The sequence below is a fragment of the Rhinolophus ferrumequinum genome, chromosome 17, assembly GCF_004115265.2.
Source record: "Rhinolophus ferrumequinum isolate MPI-CBG mRhiFer1 chromosome 17, mRhiFer1_v1.p, whole genome shotgun sequence".
Classification (NCBI taxonomy): Eukaryota; Metazoa; Chordata; class Mammalia; order Chiroptera; family Rhinolophidae; genus Rhinolophus; species Rhinolophus ferrumequinum.
In genome coordinates this window covers 30,631,871-30,651,630 of record NC_046300.1, presented here as the reverse complement: position 1 = coordinate 30,651,630, position 19,760 = coordinate 30,631,871, and the positions used below count along the sequence as shown (strand labels likewise).

The window sequence follows — 19,760 nt, the reverse complement described above, 5'->3', positions numbered from 1 at the left end:
TAAGAATGTCAACTGTCTTTACCTCACTGCCAATTAATTCAAAGCTCTATATTTTCTCAAATAACAATAAAAATCCAGAGCCCAAACCCATGTGGCCAGACTGTAGAATCAGTGGCACTTTCTTTCCTATTTAAAAACTACTGTGCATGCCAGAAACCTACTTACAATGCCCCAAAACAGGTTAAATATTTGCACCTCATATGTAATACATCAAAACCTTTTAATGTTAGTATTTAGGGAAAGAAAAACCACATGAAAACAAATGGATTTAAATTATGACTTTATCGATCATGCCAATACAATTATTCTGGTAATAAATTAATATGTACAATTACAAAATGTTGAGTGCTTTCTAAGAAAACGCTTCTGAATATGTACACTAGAGGATACGCAGAATCCTTTAAACAGTTGACTATAATTTTCAAACTCAGAAGCGTGGTAACATCAAGTCACTGAAGAAGAATGGAATCTTTCTCTGTAATTCATGAGTTAGATAGTTTTGAGTTTAAAAGGTTTCAATAACCATTTCAGCCTGCAAGCTACGTAACCTAAAAATACAGAACTTACAGATATCACTTGACCCAGTCTCATATGTGTACAGATGAAGAGTCCACTGCACTTGCCAAAGATGATAGAGCCAGTAAGAGACAAGAGGCTGGATTACAAAATCCAAAGGTGCTCACAGGTGCTCCAGAAATGTCTGCTGAGATAAATAAGGCACATACATCACACAGAGTTTTAGTCATGTCTGAAAGACCCTGGCTTTACTTTCTGCTTAACAGAAATTGAAGTCCTGATGTGTTCTTTTATAGCTAACAAATTTAGTGACTCAGTTGCGTAGGAAACAAAATCGTTCCTATGATGGCAGCTTCTCACTGATCACTGGTGGCTGTTTATGCTTCTTTGCTACTGGATGTGTGGACTCGGGACACCTGTTCTTCCTGCTGTTCTGTGCTCGGATCTACATCAAGGGTGTCTGTTCTTGTTTGAAATCATCATCAGCGGAGGCAGCTGGCGTCCTCAGTGTCTACAAAACCATCGACATTTGTGTACGGGACAGTCCATTTCTCTCTGCAGTCATTCCCACCAGTCAGCACCTACTCTGTTCATCCGAGCCATCACTGGTTCCACAGCCGCTGTGGATCACTTCTGGGATGTCAACGTCCCAAACGGCAATGAGATTTCTCATCACATCCAGAAGCTGCCATATGCTTCGTGTGACACACCAAGCACTTCTGGCACACATTTTTTGGTGATTTGTCTCAGTCTAATGGCTGCACAGCCATGCTGCCAGCAGGTAAAAAAAGGCCACTCACCTGTTTTAATTTAAACCCTGATGAATGTGTGCAGCACCTTTCTCAATCAGTAATAGAGTGGTCACATTCTGGCAAGCTCTTTTTCTCTCTAATTGCAGGACACATTCCCTAAACAACCTACCAGATTTCAGTTCTTGTTTTTTTTTTCTTAACTTTATTATATATACAAAGCAAAATTGTATATTATAAAGGGAATTTTTGAATTTCCATGTAAGCAATTCTAATTTCTAGCTACTCTCAGCACTGTAGCAAAGGAAGACTGATAGCCTGTCTTTATATAGTTCTTTTTCCACAGGGCAACATTTCTCTGTAAGAGCGAATGTTTGGTTTGGTTGCAACTTATAGAGGCTTATTAGATGTGCTCTCAGGGGCGTACTTATTTAGAATAGGCATCTTACTTTCAAGTTCATCCTCAGCAAATACAAGAGTTGTAAAAGATTTACCTTTTAGGAGTAGCGACTTGATTTTGTGGTAATGCTAAAAGCCCTGCCTCCGGCCATGAAGACATTAACCCCTATCTACAATGCAATTTCATTAGCTGTATCTACAAAGTAACAACTAAGAACTCAGATAAAGAAATAGTATCTGATCTGGCAACAACATTCAAACATTTACTAAACTGGCACGATTTTTGCCTGTCATTCTGTTAGCAATTTCACTTCCTTTGGCTGTTTTTCTTTTTATCTTATCCTGATTTTCAAGGAACGTGCAGAATATCGGTAAGGAAACACCATGTTCTTTGACTATTTCACTTTCTGACTTTTCTCTCTCACTTTTAGCTCTGAAACAATTGTGTTCTCAGTGTATTTTCTAATACCATGACCAGGACTCAAAGCATGAAGTATAATGGAAAAGGCACGCTTAACAGAACAGTAACATCCTAATAGCGGCAGGACTGAGAAGACAGGGTTGGAGTGGAAACTGATTTTCTTAAGTTTAGAACAGCAAAGCTGATGTCAAATTTCAAAAAGCGCTAATTTTAATAATCTTACTAACCAATTTAAAAATAAAATACCTTTTAAAATAAGAAATCCTAATGACTTTGAGGTAGATGATACTATTATCAGATAATAAAATAGTTATAAGACATAAAAATAACAAAACTGAGGAAAAGAAAGCACTGATTTGAAATTATCTTCCTTTAAATTCAGATGGAAAATTAAGACTACTTTTTCCAATCCAAAGTTCTAAGCACAAAATCCAGGTATGTCACGTTATGGACTTGCTTCTTTAATTGGAGATGAACTCAGCATCTGATAGAAAGAATCCACACTCGCACAGAATAGCAAACTACAAAATGGTTGTCCTCATGAAGAAGCCAGTAATTTTGCATTTGATTTTTCCAGCTTGGCTCATTCCCAACTGTTCAGGATTTGGATTTAGAGTCTTTTTCAGCATTTAACTAATTCTTTGTTAGTGGAAGGAGCTGGGATGGTTTCTCCACACATAAACTGCTCCTAAGAAAGAACAAAATATTAATCATTGAGTGTCTGGGTTACAAATGCATCAATATTAAACTTGTATCTTTTTACAGAATCAATCCAGCTCTGTGAGTTTTTTCATTGCTTTATCACTTCATCCATGTTCAAAGAGTCAATGTCAGCACCAGAATTGTAAACTTAGAAGTGTATCAGTTTTTAGTCCTGAATTCATATTTAATATTAAGCACCGTATCTTATAAACAAACATGCTCATCTTTACTACAGAGCATCCACTTCTCAGAAATCATTTATAAAGACATTGCCACACCTTTTAAGCGTCTGTATTAATTACTACTTACACAAAAACTTCTCCACTTCAGTATTTGGTCATTCAAATACCTGTCCCCTTCAAAGTAATTACTTCAACTAACGAGGATAGCTCTTTTAGTTAATCTGCAATGTTAGCTACTTTAGAAATGAAGTCCAATTTCTGATTATTTATCCTGCTTATGTCAGCTACAAGAAATCTCTGCCTCCCAGGTTACCCTCATCTCCTGCAATCTGATCACCATAGGATCAGTCTGTATTCTGTCCCTGTTGCTGTGTCACTCCTGCCCAGCACCTGGAACCACTGTGCTCTTTGGAATTTATGGTCCATCATCAGCACAATGCTCCATATTCTCAACCTCTTCTTTAAATGTCCTTTCTGCTCTAACACAGTGGTTCTCAAGGTGTAGTAGTGGTGGTGTGGTGTTGATTTTGTCTCCAGGGGACATCTGGAAATGTCTGGAAACATTTTGCGTTGACCTAATTGAAAAAGGGGGTGCACTGGCTAATGGGTAGAGGCCAGGGATGTTACTTAACACCCTCCACTGCACAGGGGAGCTCTGTACAACAAAGTTATTCAGCCCAAAATGCCCACAACGCTGAGGTGGAGAAGAGGCCAGCCTGCAAGGACACTGTTTCCCCTGTAATCCCTGAAATGAGGCTCTGTGTTCTCTCGGAGCCCCAGTACTACAGAGTCTGGCGGAGGGGCTGGTTGCTCCTCTCTGCCACTGTTCTCCTTCCCTCTCTAAAACCCACCAACTTTGAATCTTGTCATGAGACTATATCATCACTATTCATCTCTGTTGCTATCATCTTCCCCTCTTGGATCCCTCATTCCGACTCCTCTGGGATATCCAGTGTAGTCATCCTACCACCTTTTCACTGCCCCCTCACTCCCTTAATGTTTTCTTTATCTAGTTTAAATTCATGGTCAATTATGGTAATTGCTCATCTCTCACTCCATCCTATTCACTTGGCAAAACCATAACCCTGGTTAAATCTAACTTCCTTTGTCTACATTCACCCATGTAGCTGAATGTCTACCACCGTAAGCCCTCTCCATCATCACCAGTTACTGTCCCATGTCTCTGCTCCCCTTTGCAGCAAAATCCTTGAAAGAAATGTCTGTACTTGCTGCTTCCTATTTTTCTCTCATTCTCTCCAACAGGTTTTCCACCCATCTGGCTCTGTCTCCTTTACTCCACTGACACAGCTCCTATAACCATCACAAATGGCATCCCTGTTAAAGCCAACTGTTAATTTTTTGTTATCTTTTTATCAGTGGCATCTAATAAGGCTGATCACTTCCTCCACCTTTCCTCATCTGGCTTCCAGGATATGACACCGGTGGCTTTCCTCCTTCCTCAGTGGTTGCTCCTTTTTGGCCAGCTCTGCTGATTCTTAGCTTCCCTCCCTGATTTTTTAATGTTGCAGTGGCCCAAAGTTCAGTCCTTTTTTCTTGTCCATCTCTACTACATGCATAGTCCTGGTGATCTCATCCGATCTCATGGCTCTAATACTACCTATATGCTGACAACTCCCAAATTTACAGTGCCAGCTGAACACTCTTTGAATGCTATGCTTACATATCCAATTGCTTTCTCACCAGCTCCACTTGGATGAAAAATAGACCTCTCAAACATAGTATGTCCACTCTTGCCCCACTATCTGCAGTCACCTCCCCCTCAGATGATGGTAAATCCATCCTTCCAGTTATGAAGGCCACAAATGTTGAAATCATCCTTGACTCCTCTCATATCCTATATCTAATCAATAAAAAAAACCCTATCCTTTAAAGTGTATCCAGAATTCAACCACGTCTCAATACCTCCATTGCTGCAGCCTGGTTCAAGCTACTCATCCCCTCCTTTGATTAGTCTAACAGCCTCCTCCCTGGTTTTCCTGCCTCTATCCTTGCTCCTTCATAGTCTATTCTGAACACAGCAGCCAGAATCCCTCTTTTAAAACTTGAGTTGGATCATGGCACTTCTTTGATCAAGAATCCTCCAATGGATCCCTATATCATTCACAGGAAAAGCCGAAGTCCTTAAAGTGGCCCACAAACATCTCTGTGATCTGCCCCACTCCACTAATTCATCTTGGATGATTCTCACCCTCATTTACTCTGCTCTGGTCACAGTGGCCTCCTTGCACTGCTTTAGGGCCTCTTCACTGAAAGTTCCCTTTGCCGGGCTGCTCTTACCCTGTGTATATACAGAATTCACTCCCTCACCTCTTTCTATCTTTGCTCAATAAGGCCAGCCATGATCACCCTATTTAAAATTGCAACCTCTTCTCATACCAGCACTCTTGATCTCCTTTACCCTGTTCTCTTTTTTTCCCAGAACACACTTTAATACAAGAATAAATCAGTAAACTTCTAAATTATAGTCTAAATTATTGTCTGCTTCTCTCATGAAGCTAACTACCTTGTTCCCACCTTCCCTAAACTCATTTTAGAGCTCATCCTTAAGATGCTAAGCTTTCTTTTATGTCAATTATGTCTCAAAAAGAAGAATGTTAAGCTTCTTACTTAAGACTTTATTCAAAGTACTAACCTAAAGTTGGGGTGGGGCTGGGCAGTGATAACATTTATTTTGTTTTCTATTGTTAATACCCCTGGGTGAAAAACAATACGACAACTAAAGGCTAAAATGAAATTGTAAAATTGCAACTACGACTATTTCTCAAACAATATATTGCAGGTATTCTATGTATAAACCAGGAAAGAATATGATGCAATTGTTCCCTTGAAAAAGTCTAGGAACTCTGAACAATTTTAATTACTGATTAAATAAAGGAGGAATAAAGACCGTCAATGAATTAACCTGTATAATTATTTTTTTATATTTATTTAGTAAGTAAGCAATAATTTTCATTAGATACAGAGCAGTTTCCTTTATTGCCCCGTCAAAGCCAAAATGAGTTAATTAGAACTTTAAAAATTTTAATTTACAATACGGCTATTAATGGGTTTTAAAAATTGCTATAAAAAACATAGTATTTACCTAACACACTGTTAGAAAACATCCCCCCTTGCCTTACCTATAGACAGACTGTTCTAGGTTCTTGGATCGAAACCCTCCCCCCCACCTTTTAGAATTCGACCCCTTACTTTGTCATAAATCACTTTTATAATGAGAGAGCAGCTAGGACACGTTGCCACGTCTTCCCCATTCTCCAAATCTTCCTATAACAAAACCAAACACCGTATGATCAGCAAAGTCTTCCCTTGGCAATCTCCTCCTCCCAAACCTTCCCACTCATAAGGGCAAGCTCCTTTGTGGCCTGCCTCCCTGCAAGGTAAGTGAGGGCCAAAAGGGCCTTCCGAGAGAAACGTCCTTGGAGACCGCATTCTCCATGGAAGCGTCTCTTGGGGAAAACACCCAGGAAGGCTAGTCAAGGTTCAGTCGCCTCAAAACCTCTGGGAAGACAAAAACACGTTCCTTCCTCCAAAAAGGCATCCCAAGAAGTGGGACCCGACGTGGGACGCCAAGTCGGGGAGGATGGCGAGAAGTCTGATGCTCCCAGCCAGCCACTCCCTCCCTGCCCGCCTCCCCATCCCGACTAAAGGCCAGATGATGGGCCCACTGACAGCTCAGAGTATCAACTTTGGGGAGATTCACAAACAGGATAAAAATGGGCGTGAATAACTATGAGCCGGATGGGCGACTGATCGGCGGAAGCAACATCGTAGAGCAAAAGCGCGCCTGCTCCGATGAGTCGCCTGGTGGGATCCAGAAGTTACCCTGGTGATGCAGAAGTTATCCCCACACGGACAGGGGTAGAAATACGTCTCCAGGTCCTCGTCATACTGGAAGTCCTCGATCTCCACCTCGTCGTGAAACACCGCCATCGTCACTGGGGCCAGCAGAGGGCTTGTCACCCCGGCCGCCCGACACCGACCCGGGTCGGTCTAACTTGGCGAATGCCGGCCCCAGCTGGGGTTGCCACCACGCACCCGGGGCCGGAACTATCGTTTCCGGCGCATAGACATGACGCAACTGCGGGCTCCGAGGCCAAATGGGTGACCTGTGACGGTCACCATGGAGATGGCTGAGTAAGGGGGCGGAGACACTGGAAGACAGCGCTCGCGGCTCAGTGGTGTCCCGCCCCGCTTCACCCATTGGACGGAAGTGGCCAATAGAATATGAGGATCGCGCGCGTGACCGCCCTGTCACGCCCCGGACACCGGAAGCTTTCAGGCACCCGAGGCGGAGTTTGGCCCGGAGCTGCCCGATAGGTGTAGTGATGGCGGCGTGGAGGAGTTTCCCTGCGGCTGTTGTCGTGTGGATTTTAGTCCGTGGACCTTAGAGAGGCCTTACCCAGGCCCCGCTGAAGACCGCCGCAGGCCTAGGTAGCACAGTCCTGGCACTCGGTGCCCCTGGGGAAAGAGCCGCAGCTTTGCTTGGTCTTCGGCGGCACTGGCTGGAGAAGCTCAGCCTTCGTGATCTTCTCCGTGACTTCCCAGTGACCGACGAAAAGCTCCCTTGGAATTTCAATTCACCGGGTGACCTTGAGCTCAGGGCGACGCGTAGCTTGTAGTTCCTGGCTGCACTCGGCTCTTCAGGTACCCCCACGCCTCTTCCTCGGCCCAGATTATATTCAAATGCCCCAAGTTGTGTTGCTGAAAGGACCAAGACCTGGGAGGCAGATTGAGTTTTAGTCCTGTGTTTGCCAAGCATATATCATTATTTACTATAGTGATTTGTAATGACATCACCTTTTAACAGGGAGTTTGCTATGTGCCAGGCATTGCGCTAAGTATAATTCTTCCATCGACCTTGGGAGTTTAGATGTTATTCCATATTATTTATCGTCAAACTAAGATACAGAGAATTGGGAATCTTGACCCAAATCATACACCTAGGAAATGAAGAGGCTGCCTGTCCCCAAAGCCTGGGAACAAATTATTTATGTGAACCACAGTTTCTTTTTTGTAAAAGTAATGGCCTCAGCAGTCACAGCATTATTACCACGAGGCTTCTTTATACCTTGAAGCGAAATGCAAATAAAAGGTGCTTTGTCTTGGAAGCAGTGCTAGTGTGTATTTTGGTATAACCGGATTCCATGGGGGTTTTGCTTCATTACTAGGCAGTAATTCAAATCGTGGTAGAGAAGGAACGCAGTGCAGTGAAAAAAGTGCTATTGAGAAGCAGATCTGTGCTCAGAATCTGACTTGTGAACTAGCTCTGGGAGCTGGATATTTACATTTTTGGGCTTTATTTTTCTGACTAAAATGGGTTGGATTAGAGCTGACTTACAAGTTCCCGTTCAGATCTAACATCCTATGCTGTCGTTCAGCAATCATATGTGCCGTATTTAGTTTATATTCACATATATAAACATCCCTATGCTTATTTATGTACACACACTCAAATGTTTGCATGAAGTTACCAATTTTATGCCCACTGAAAGTGAAGTTCCACCTGGTTTAGCTCTCTTGAGGCTTGAAAAGCTGGAGGCAGAGGGGTCTTTGGGAGAAAATCTAGAAGTTACATTAAAGGAGTTCGTAGAGGATTATTTCAAAAGCCTCACAAACACTCTATTTTGCATAATTGGAGATCTACTCAGCGGTTAGGGAAGATTTTTATACCTTTGGAGCGTTAACTGGGATGATTCTGCTCTGTTTAAGCAAAGGAGAAATTCTAGTAAAGCCCACTTTGCCCCTTGGCTACTCCCTAATATCCCTGTAGACACAGATACTTCCCAGGTACCCTCTTGGGGTCAGGAGGACAGGGGAGAGTCACCAGTGTCTATTCTGTAGTCCCAGTGAGCGTTTTGAGGTTGGGAACCATCTTTAGTTCTCCAGTGCTTCTGGGAATTAGTACCTACAAATTAAAGATGAGCCAGCCATTTCTGAAAGTACAGAAATGGGTGCTGGGTGCAGTCGTATTTGGTTCATGGAAGTATAAATTGGTAGACTTTTTAGAAAGCAATTTGGATCTCTCAAAACAATTCATTGGGGAATCTTAAAATCTGAGGTTAGTAGTCCTAAAAGTTATAGGGGTCGTTGGGTAATTTTTCTGTATAATTTCTTTGTACTTTTCCAATACTTTGTGTATTACTTAAAATGGAAGAAGAAAAAGTAATGAAGCATTAATGAATAATAATTGACACTATGTGCCAGGCACTGTACCAAATGGTTTACATGCACTATGTCATTAAAACAGCCCAGTGAGGTATAGGTATCATTAATCCCATCTTCACCATTGGGGCCCTTGAGGTTTGGGGGCTAAGGAGACTTGCCTAAAGAGGTAAAGCTGGTAAGTGGCAGTAAGTTATGGTGAGAACTCAACAACTGTCTGACCCTAGAACCCAGACTTGTCATCCCTTTGATGCCCTCTGTGATATGAGGGTGTGAAGCAGAGCTAGATGAAACAGTAGCCCTGGAGCTCTGCAGGCTGCTGAGATTTTCACTAGAGCAGTGCTGATTCCATTGAGACCTAGGTTTGGGGGTCTTCTTGGCCTTCCATACTGTTTTCATCCTGCGCTCTGTTAGCCATACCCTCTGTCTGCCTGAGCTGGTTCCCTATGTGGTTCTGCCCAATTTGAGTTCATAGTGTGCTGAAGAAAATAAAACTGTAGCCAAACATGTGACGTGCTTGTTTTATTCCACCCAGCATTTTAAAAAACCCCCCCAAACATTACAGTGATTACTAAACTTTACATTTATTCCTGAAAGGTAATGGAAACATTCTATAATGTTTTGGACCCTGAAAGTGTGACAAAAGCAGGTTTACTAGTTGCTACGGGATCATTTGAAGTCACAAATTTATGGCTTAAAGTTTTTTTTTTAGTTTAATGATAAAATGATAACACTCCTGATCTAGAAAATAACAGTGACCAAAATTTGTAGCATAAGATCCAATTTAGAAGTAGGTCATAATCATGTAATAGAAACTACTTTGTGAGTGCTGTTGTATATCAGCTAAGGGGAGTTGTGTATTGGTAATATCAAACCGCTACCTTTCTAGATGTTTGGCAGGGAGGCGGGGGGTTAATGTATTTGGGTTGGTTTATTTGTAACACTCTTCTTGCTTGCCAGATACTTCCGTAGACATTTATTTCTCTCAGCAATCCACTGAGGTGATGTTGGCAGTCCCATTTAAAAATGGTAAGAGGCAACTGGCCCAAGACCAAAAAACAGGAGGGAGTCAGATCTGAGCCCAGTTCCACGGATTCCAAGTCAAGCACTCTTGAAATAACTTGTATACCACTAGGGTTCCCCTACCAGATGCCAAATTCTGGGAAGCCCTTTGCTTCCTCAGTGGCACCTTGGCTTCTAAATCACATGATATTTCTGTGAATTGACTGTATTTCAGTGTATTAGTGCTCTTTGAGGCATTCCTGGTTTTTCTCTTTCTCTCACTGCTCTCTCACACCTCATTCAATCTATCAACAAGTCCTAGGGCTCTAATTCCAAAATACATTGTATGCTGATCTACTTCTGTCATCTCGGTAGCTTTGTGCTACACTAACCTGAAACGGAGCCTTCTGACTGGACTTCCTGCCTGAGCTCTTGCTCTTCTATGAGCAGCTCTTCAGATAGCAGCCTGAGCAGTCCTTTAATGTAAATTCGATCATGTCCCTCTCCTGGTTTATTCAGCTTCTCCAGTTGCTTCCCATAGAATGAGGTCTAGACCCTTACCATGGCCTGATGTGACCGCGCATGGTCTGCCTGCTCCACTGCATCTCATATCACCCGGCTCCCTGTTGTCCCGTCACACTGGCGATGGTTACTCTAACACACCAAGCTCGTTTCTGTGATCGGGCCTCTGCCCCAGTGCTCTGCCCTTGACGGCTGCTTAGCTGCCTCTTCCTCATCATTCAGGTCTCAGCCCAGATGTGTTGAGAGACACCTTTCCTGATACCCCCACACCCACCCCATCACTCTGATGTTCTTTATCATACTCATTGTAACCTGTAAGTGTCTCATTAATTACCTGTTTACTATTATCTGTCATACACACTAGAATAAAAGCTTCACGATGGCAAGGACCTTGTGTTTGGTTCTTTACTGTGTCTCAATGGCCTAAAATAGTGCCTGGCACCCCCTTAATTGTTAAATAAATTGAGTGTACTTACTGAACAGAAACCAGTATAGTTCCTTTTAAATCCTAAATTTATGTTAATTTTCTCTGTTTTGGAAATAGAGCTAATTAAGAGTTTTTTGGTGAGGGAGGTCCTATGAGGATACAAACATTTATGGGATATTCTTGTTTGTTATGGTTTTAGAAATTAATATGTGTTAATATTACATAGTTAATTGTGTATTACATTAAATATATGAAACCATTAGATATATTTCAAAAGATAAGTAGTTTTGTTTTTTAAATACCTATTGCTTTGGAAGTCCCTTGAACACAATTTGATAAAACTACCCTTTATTTACCAGTAGGTGGCACTCTTGGTCATGGTTACTATAAGATTTTAGAATTTTGAAGAGAACAGCTTTTAAAATTAACATTTCTTTGTTTTCTAGTTTAGTTGACCATTCAAACAGCATAATTCTAAAAGCTGTATTTTATGTGGGGACAGTTTATTTTCGCAGTAGTTGTCTAGAACATTAAGTAGTACAATGTTTCCATATTAAACTATACATCAGTTAAATTTTATCAGGCGACTTGGCCTTAAATGACACTAACTGTATCATTCCAGCAATTGGTCTGGTCTTTCATGGGTGGATATCCTAAGTAGCAAGAGTTAAAGACAAACCAAGAAAGATGAAAAAGAAGCAGTAAGAGAAACAATCAGAAAAGGGGAAGGGGTGGGGGACCAATCAGAAAAAAGAAAAGTAGAAACATAAGGAGGGAGAATTGATGGAAAGGGTATAATTAAGAGTAGACTCGCTGTGAGTTGATGCCTGCTGATTATAATGAGCCTTTCCTTTTGCAGCTAAGAGTAGTGCTTTCTAGGTTTCCCAAAATATTGTTCTTATATGTTGTCTCTGCCCTTGCAGGAACTTTGTGAGAATTTCAATATATGGAAACACTGTCTGTGTTCCAACTGGTGTATATCTGAAGGTCTCAGTATAATACCAGCACCAAAATATTGCATGTCACTCAGTCAGCCAGCCATATACTTAATGACTCCTAAAATCTCATGGACTTCTAAAGTAAGTTTCTTTCTTTCAATGAATAACACGCCATTTTTTGGTTTAGCACATTTAAAGGAGAGAAACTACATTTAGTACTCTTGCGTGAGGTAAAGAGGCCTTATACTTTTTTCATCTACTAGAGAGAAAAATAGCAAGTAGCATGTTTATCTACAATGATGTTACATCATACTATGGCAAGAAATAAATCTTTTACCTTATCTAAAGATTAATTATGAAGCAGTGGGTTTTTAATATGATTTGGTTGTAACTGAATAAGTTACGTATGACACATTACCACCTGATTTATTTACTTTTATTTATTTTCTGTCTCTACCTTCTAAAACACAAGTTCCCTAAGAAGGTCTTTATTTTGTTCACGTGTGTATCCCCAGTGACTGCCACATAATGGGCTCTTAGTAAATATTTGTCAAATGAAGGGCTGAATTAATGAATATGGAGTAGGAGTGTAAACACACTTAGCTTGAATATTTTTCTAACACCAACTTTATACCATTAATTTATATAGTGCCTTCCAAAGAGCTTAGAAAAAAAGTGTTCACATACATCTTCATTTATTCTCAAGCTGACTAAGATAGGAAAGGACAGTTATGTTATGGCCGTATATGGTAAAAATGGCCATCTTAGGCAAAGAGATATCTAAGTTAAAAATTGACTGAGGAAAACAGAACGGTAGGAACCAGAAAAATACATCGTCTGACTCCCAATCACTGCTCTTCCTGATAGGCTAGTAGTTTTTAGAATTTGAAATGTTGGGAACCTTTGTGGGTTTTTGTTTTTCTAAACTATTTATTGAAGTGTATACCATACAAACAGAAAAGTACATAAATCCTAAGAAGACTTACTGATTTTTGTTTTTTTATTAAGACAGTTATTTTAGAGCACTTTTAATACATAGATTAATACAAAGTATTAATACATAGATTTCCCATGTACCCCCTGCCCCACAGATGCGTAGCCTCCCCGATTATCAACATCGCCACCAGAATGGTACGTTTGTCACAATTGATGACCCTACATTGATACATCATAATCACTCAAAGTCCATAGTTTACATTACGGCTCACTCTTGGTGTTGTATGTTCTATTTTGGACAAGTGTATAATGACATGTATCCATCTTTATGGTCTCATACAGAGTATTTTTACTGCCCTAAAATTCCTCTGATTTGGCGAGGATTTATAAAAAGAATACCCATGCAGTCAGCATTTAGATTAAGAAACAACATTGTCACTACTACTTCCCCAACGGTAACTGCTAACTTGATCTCCAGCTTCGCAGATTAGTTTTGTCTGTTTCTCTGCTTTACCTGACTAGACCCATAGAATGTGAACTTTTGAGTCTGGGTGCTTTCTTTTCATTCAGTGTGATATTTGTCATACTCATCTGTGTTACTGCATGTAGCTACAGTTTGTTCATTCTCACTGCTGTCAACCTCTGTTTGTCTGCCTCTTGCACTTTAACAGGAAATTAAAGACTTATGTGGTGCTCTTTGGGCAGAATACAATTATCAGGCAGTTAGAAAGTCTACTCTCCTCTTCTGTAATAGCTTAAGATTAGTCACGTGAACTTGGTCAGAGATTTTGGAAACTAATAGAGAACATGGATATTTGATGGCACCAATAATTACATATGTATATACTGTGGCGACCCATTGAATCAACTCTATGTAGTGGCAGAACTCTTGTCAGGGTGAAGTTAGGCCCTTCATTGCTTTGTTTGTTGTTAGATGAATAAGAACATAAGCACATCTAGCTTGAATATTGGCCCCTTCTTCATTGGCCTCCAAAGTAGTCTGATATTTCTCTACTTTTTCTTAAAATAGTTTAACTTTCAGTTTTATGTTTGCCCAGGAGGCGCCATGGGCTGTGCTGCTGTCATGATTCCTGGGTTGTTGCGAGGCCCTGTTGGAGCCATCTGTACTCAGGCTGCTTCGCTGAGATCGACATGCAGCACCGTGCGCCACCTTTCTCTAACCAGGTGAGTCACCAGCCTTCAGCGTCATTTGAGGTTGATTTTCAAAGGGACCTGACCTGCTGTTGGTCATGGGAGGCTTATCACACTCCCGAAGTCGTAACGTAACATACTGCTGAAATGTGCACATCAGTAAATTGTTCAACTTTCGTTAGATGTGCAAATTTTCAGTGACCGTTTTCTAGGATCCATAATGTTACATTGTATTTTGGATAGTTATGATATTATAGGGGAAACTAATTATTTCTTATGAGGATAATATTTAATAACTTAATTTTACTTTCTGTTAAAGCGTAATGAAATCCAAAAGGAAAACTGATCACTTGGAGAGAACTGCAAATATCGTTCGACGGGAGGTTTGTATCTTTGGGCTGTGGCAGGTTTTCTGAGGCCAGATAGTTTGCACGCAGTTATGACTGGCTTACAGAGAACGCATTCGATGAGCTTGACCTTTGAAGGACAGTCAGGGAGTTTGTTATTTTTCTGTTCACAACGTTTCTGAACAGGACACGTGACAACCGATTTGAGAAGATGACAGTTAAACATTCAAATTTTTCTCTTTAAACTTGGAATGAATGGGTTAATTTTTGATGAAGGAAGTATAGCAGCAATTGAGGGAACTGTCCTTACAGGTAGGATGTGTAGGGTTATATTTTAGGGATAGAACTTTGTTTAGAGCCTACATTTTATGAATAGCTTTCCTTTTTTTCTTTGTTATTAATTACTTAATTACTTAATTAATTTATTTAGACACTATGTCCCCAAATCCTTGTTTTTATCCCTACTTTAGAACAACTTCTTATTTCATCAAGGAAAAAGCACTAACATCTGAAAAAGGAAGGTGGATGAGTTCTTATTACCTTTCCCACGTGCAGATTTGTTTCTACTATATTCACACTGTAGAAAGCTAATCCACCACCTGAAGGGGTATCAAGGGCAGGGAAATAAGGATCCTCACCCTTTACTTCTGAGTAACCATATTTTCTCTTAAAAACATAAATTGGGTATTTGTTTTACTTTTTGAGTGATGCTTCACGTATTTGGATATATTTAGCTTAGTGTTATAAGATAAAACTATTTCATATAAAGAAGGATTTATACATATCTGTAAACATGGTCAGAAATTCTGTTGTCACAGTAGTTTCATTTTTAGTAGTAATAGTAGGATCCCATTAATTAAAAGAGTATTGTTTGGGCCCTTTTCAAGCTAATTCTATTTTCAGAAAATTTCTTCCGGACTAAGGGTGGTATGTTTGTGGATTCAGCTTTAAGTCGATGTTGTTTTGCAGTCTATAAAATTAGTTCAGCATAACATTTATGGATGTGTGGGAAAATACACTTTCCCAGAGATGATAAATCTGAAAATACTTTTCTTTTGGTTTGTGCAGCACACTAAAATGCTGACTCTGTAAATGTGAGATTTGTTAGAATTTCTTTTTTAAAAAGTGAAACCTTGCCAGTTTTGAAGAAAAAGTGGTTTCACAGTCTTAGACTATACTCTTTTCTGTTATATTTTGAGGCAGGTAGAACTAGAGCAGAATTTGGCAAACTCTCTGGAAAGGGCCAGATATTAAGTATTTTGGGCTTCATGGGCTACACTGTCTTAGTTCCAACTACAAAACTCTGCCTTTATCATGTGAAAACAGCCATAGACACATCAACAAATCAGCGTGGTGGGTTCCAGTAAAATGTGCTTTACCAAAACACCCAGATTTGCCTTGTGGCTAGTAGTTTGCCAATCCCCGAATTAGAGTAGTGATTTCAGAATTTTACAGGACAAAATTATTGAGACTTTTTGGGGGGTTATTTTGAGCCAAGTTTAAGAAAACTACACAGAAAGTTAATGTGAACTCTAATAGTGTGATTGAAAGTTGAAAATTTTAATGCCCGGAAGTCAGAAAATTTCAGGGCTAATTCCAACCATCATATTACTTTGGCGGAAGAATTTTCCAATTGCAACTCTTCTCCTTTTCTTCTGTTTCTAATTTCCACTCCTCTCCCAAGCAGAAAAAGAGCTGGAAGCTGGGAGGAGCTGGACAAAGCTAGATGGTGGTGCCTGGGGCCACTACCTCAGTGGTATAATAAGGTCATCAGGGGCTCACCCCAATCCCTTCAGAGGGCAGCTCCTAGCCATAGAGCAGGAGTTCGATCTTGGACTTGCTGAAACGAACAGTACCTCAGATTGGGCCATAACAGAACTGGCCTACCTCATGGTCTCATCTGCCTCTTGCCTTTAATTTATATTGCTTTGCGAAACTCCCCACATGCCATTTGCTCTTCAGTTCAAGTCTGAGTAGCCTAGAGGTAGGATGGCACCTGAATTTTGCAAGAGGAAGTAGAACCTAGGAGATGCAGTGGCTTCTCCCAGGGCCAGGGGCAAGCTCCAGCACAGGTCTATGATTCTTGGGCCAAAAGACCCTGCTGCCCCTCCTGGAGTGGGTAGAAAATGGTGCATTCATCCACCCAGAAATTTCCTTTCCTCATTAGACATTGGGTTTCCTATAGAGAACTTATTGAATGACCACATTATGATGTAATGCTTCTTACTTGGGTCTATAAATAAATGTCTTGGGTCATGCTGATGCAGGAAACTGAGCTCTGAATTGAATGACATTTGAATGTTTCTGTTGCGTTCACATTTTTTTCTTAAGGATCAAAGAATAAGCAGTCTGTGTAACCTTAGAAATGTCAAGGAGATAAGAGAAGACATAATGTAATGTAGCAACGATTGTTCACTTGTTCTGGGTAAGACTGATTTCATTGCAGGAGTCACTCTGTGCTTGGCCTCTGTAGAGGGCTTGCCCACTGAGCAAGGTATACTCTGTTTATCAATTTGATGGGAGAGTTTGGTATTGAAAGAATATATTAAGTTACTAATTCTCATGCAGTCATTTGGAAGCGTGCCAGCCACTAGGCTGGGTCCTAGGTATTAGGGGTTGCAGCATTGAAAATGATAGATAAGGTCCCGGACGTCAGAGTCTAGAGGACTGATTTTGTGCACCTAATTCATTTTGGAAAAACGACTAATCCTGTTTCAATTATACTAGTTTCCTTCTTTTAGAAGTCTCTGCCTTATCCTACAAATGCCTTATGTGTATTGTTTCCTTTTTGTTTAAAAGCACTCGATTATACAGTAAGCTGTTACATGATTCTCACAGCCACCCTGGGAGGGAGGTGTTGGGATCCTTATCCCCATTTCACAGATGAGGAAATTCAGACTTCGGAGATTTAGACAGGATGCCCTGCTTCCAGATTTGCCTGGGATAGTCCTGGCTTATGTCTCTTGTCCTGGTGGAAAGTCAGTAGCATGCCTTTCACTCTCACAAATGCTCTGTTTTGGATGATAAATTATGTTGTCAGCCTAAGTTTAAAGGACTTGTTCAAGTAAGTGGAGTACACAGCCCTTGAACTCAGATCTTTGATATCAAATTGGTTTGTCTTTCTACTACAACAAGAACATGGCACTGATTTAGGCAAAGTGTAATTGAGATAAATTTCACATATCCTCATCTCTGTTCCAAATCAAAACTTCCCTTAAGCGTTACTGGGTGTAAGAAGGGAGGCAGTTACTGCTGGCACACTAGTTAGCTAATAAAGTCAAATGGCTGGGATCCTGAAGCAGAGACCTTTGGGGATGTCCTGGGTCCTGGTGCTGATTACCCAGTGCTGATGACCTGCTTGCCTCGTGGCTTGCTGAGGCCTGCGTTGGGGTGGCATGGGCTGCTTAGCCAGAGAGCTGGCCTGTGGCCCAAGTTTACTCTTCCAATTCTGTTAGTCATCACCTGTACATTCTGGGAAGATTGTATGCTGGAGTGGCCTTCTTCAACTTGATGGCGAAGGGGCATCTTTTTAATAGGGAATATTTCCTAACAGTTGGACACCTAGTTTGCTTTGATTATCAGTGTCTGTTTCTCAGAGAGCCTTTTAGAGATGATACAGCGTGGGACGAACGGTGCTTGGCCTTCCAGCCTCATGACACTGTCCGCTCTGACACAGCAGAGAGGGGTGGGGAGGAACCTCAGGCGCCCACCACCCAGAGACAGGCGTGCGATGTGTAGTTCCTTGGAGAAACTCCCAGGGAGGTGCAGCCTGATGGCTGTGGAGCTGGCCTCTGGGCCCGCAGGGTGCACAGCTGCCTGCTGTGAGTGGAAGGCCCAGCTCCCCAACGCTGTCGCCACAGACGCTGGCACCGTGCTGACGTGCCGTAGGCCCTCAGTGCCTGTTTCACTGCGCAGAATAAGCAAGTGTTAATCCCACCTCTGCCGCTGATCACCTCACTGCCTTGGATGAGTCACTGTACAATAGTAGCAGGTGATGCAAGTGTACTCACCCTGTGGTTCTATACAGATAAGAGCTGTGAACAACAGAAGACTTGCCTTGTTTGTGTCTAAAATGTACAGTGTCAGTGCCTTTCACTGACGCACTTTTGTTCACTAAGTTAAGTGATCTAAGAGGCAAGCCTTTTTTTCCATTTTCCCCCCCAGGAGACCGAATCAAATGCAGTGGATTTTATTTGAAATTCAGCGGACACGTGTTGAATGCCCAGCCCTGTCCGAGGTGCAGGGGGCCCTGCCGTGCATGAGGCAGGTAAAGTAAAGCCCCTGCTGTACGTGGAGCTTATTATGGTACCAGTAAACCAGGGAATGTCAGATGTGATACACACTACGAAGGAAATAAATAAGGCAATGGTTGGGGGTACAGCTGCTGTTGTAAATGGGTGTGTAACATTTGAGCTGAGACGTGAGTAAGGAAAAGAGCCAGCCAGGTGCACAGCATTCCTGGCAGAGGGATTAAGAGCCAAGGCTTTGAGGCAGGAAGGAGCTCGGCAAGTTCAGAGGAAGATGGTGGGATGAGAGGTAGGCAGGGCCCAGGTTGTATAACTGGGGGCTCCGAAAAGGAGGGATTTTAGTCTAAGCTCGTTGGATGGTTTCAAGCAGGGAAATGACATGTGATTTATACTTTCCATGGGTCATCCGTTTGCTTGGTAGAGCAGTGGGCAGGTCTGGGACAGGTGGGGCCAACGGGAGTCCCAGACTGAGGGTCTGGATGCAGTTAGTGAGAGAAGGAGAGGAGACCAAGAGGTTTCTGGCTTTGGGATTTGAATAATCTGGGTAGATGGCGATGGTGGCATATATTTGCTGGCATGGAGAAGAACACGTTTGAAGGAGGGGAAATAAAGAGCCCAATTTTGGAATAATGTGGGGTGGGAGGGTGGGAAGTGGATTACAGATGAAACAAGATGAGCCATGAGTTTTATCCACTCATGTCAACCGTTGAATCTCTGGGGCGTGGGTTCATGGAGATTCATTATATTATTTTGACTACTTTTATATTATGTTTGAAATTTTCCATATAATAAAAAGGAAGAAACTTTGGGAGATAAGTTCTGTGTTGGATGTGTTGTTTGAAATGGGAATTCAAATTGGCCGTAGGATATATGAATTTGGAGTTCAGTGCTGGAAATAAAAAGTTTAAGCCACATAGAGAGTAAGGGAGGAGGGCCCAGGCCTCAGCCCTGGGCTGTGTCAACATTCAGAGGCCAAACAGAAGAGGAAGGGCCAGGAGAGGAGAGGGAGAAGGAGTGGTCAGTGAGACTAGAAGGAA

At 41.6% G+C, this 19,760-nt stretch overlaps 2 protein-coding genes across 6 annotated transcripts in view; one reads left to right on the top strand and one right to left on the bottom strand.

The window, feature by feature from the left end:
• Window positions 1-1,465: 1,465 nt before the first annotated feature.
• DPH3 (diphthamide biosynthesis 3) lies at window positions 1,466-7,068 on the bottom strand. Of its 2 annotated transcripts, XM_033133084.1 has the most exons (3): window positions 6,813-7,068; window positions 6,180-6,254; window positions 1,466-2,773 (listed from the first exon to the last, which is right to left on the bottom strand). In XM_033133084.1, the coding sequence occupies exons 1-3, from the start codon at window positions 6,918-6,920 to the stop codon at window positions 2,708-2,710; spliced, it is 249 nt and encodes an 82-aa protein (XP_032988975.1). In that variant the 5' UTR covers window positions 6,921-7,068; the 3' UTR covers window positions 1,466-2,707. The 2 variants fall into 2 exon arrangements, with proteins under 2 accessions (XP_032988975.1, XP_032988976.1); XM_033133085.1 differs by lacking the exon at window positions 6,180-6,254.
• Window positions 7,069-7,280: 212 nt separating this feature from the next.
• Window positions 7,281-19,760, top strand: part of OXNAD1 (oxidoreductase NAD binding domain containing 1) — a 35,807-nt gene continuing 23,327 nt past the window's right edge. The window contains exons 1-5 of one of the 4 annotated variants that reach the window (XM_033132712.1): window positions 7,281-7,634; window positions 12,027-12,182; window positions 13,133-13,172; window positions 14,036-14,162; window positions 14,449-14,512. In XM_033132712.1, coding sequence (XP_032988603.1) covers window positions 12,123-12,182; window positions 13,133-13,172; window positions 14,036-14,162; window positions 14,449-14,512 — 291 coding nt within the window. In that variant the 5' untranslated portion in view covers window positions 7,281-7,634; window positions 12,027-12,122. Of the gene's footprint in view, window positions 7,635-10,164; window positions 10,182-12,026; window positions 12,183-13,132; window positions 13,173-14,035; window positions 14,163-14,448; window positions 14,513-19,760 lie in introns of those variants that run through there. The other 3 variants (XM_033132711.1, XM_033132713.1, XM_033132714.1) reach the window with 3 other exon arrangements.

Excerpts from the sequence above, each read along its gene's own strand:
- DPH3 (XM_033133084.1), bottom strand. The coding sequence starts at position 6,920 with ATGGCGGTGTTTCACGACGAGGTGGAGATCGAGGACTTCCAGTATGAC. Across the intron at positions 6,255-6,812 it reads ATAACTTCTGCATCACCAGG|GAAGATTTGGAGAATGGGGA; the intron begins GTAACTTCTGGA and ends GTTTTGTTATAG. Across the intron at positions 2,774-6,179 it reads TAAAAGTGATTTATGACAAA|GAGCAGTTTATGTGTGGAGA; the intron begins GTAAGGGGTCGA and ends GTTCTTTCTTAG.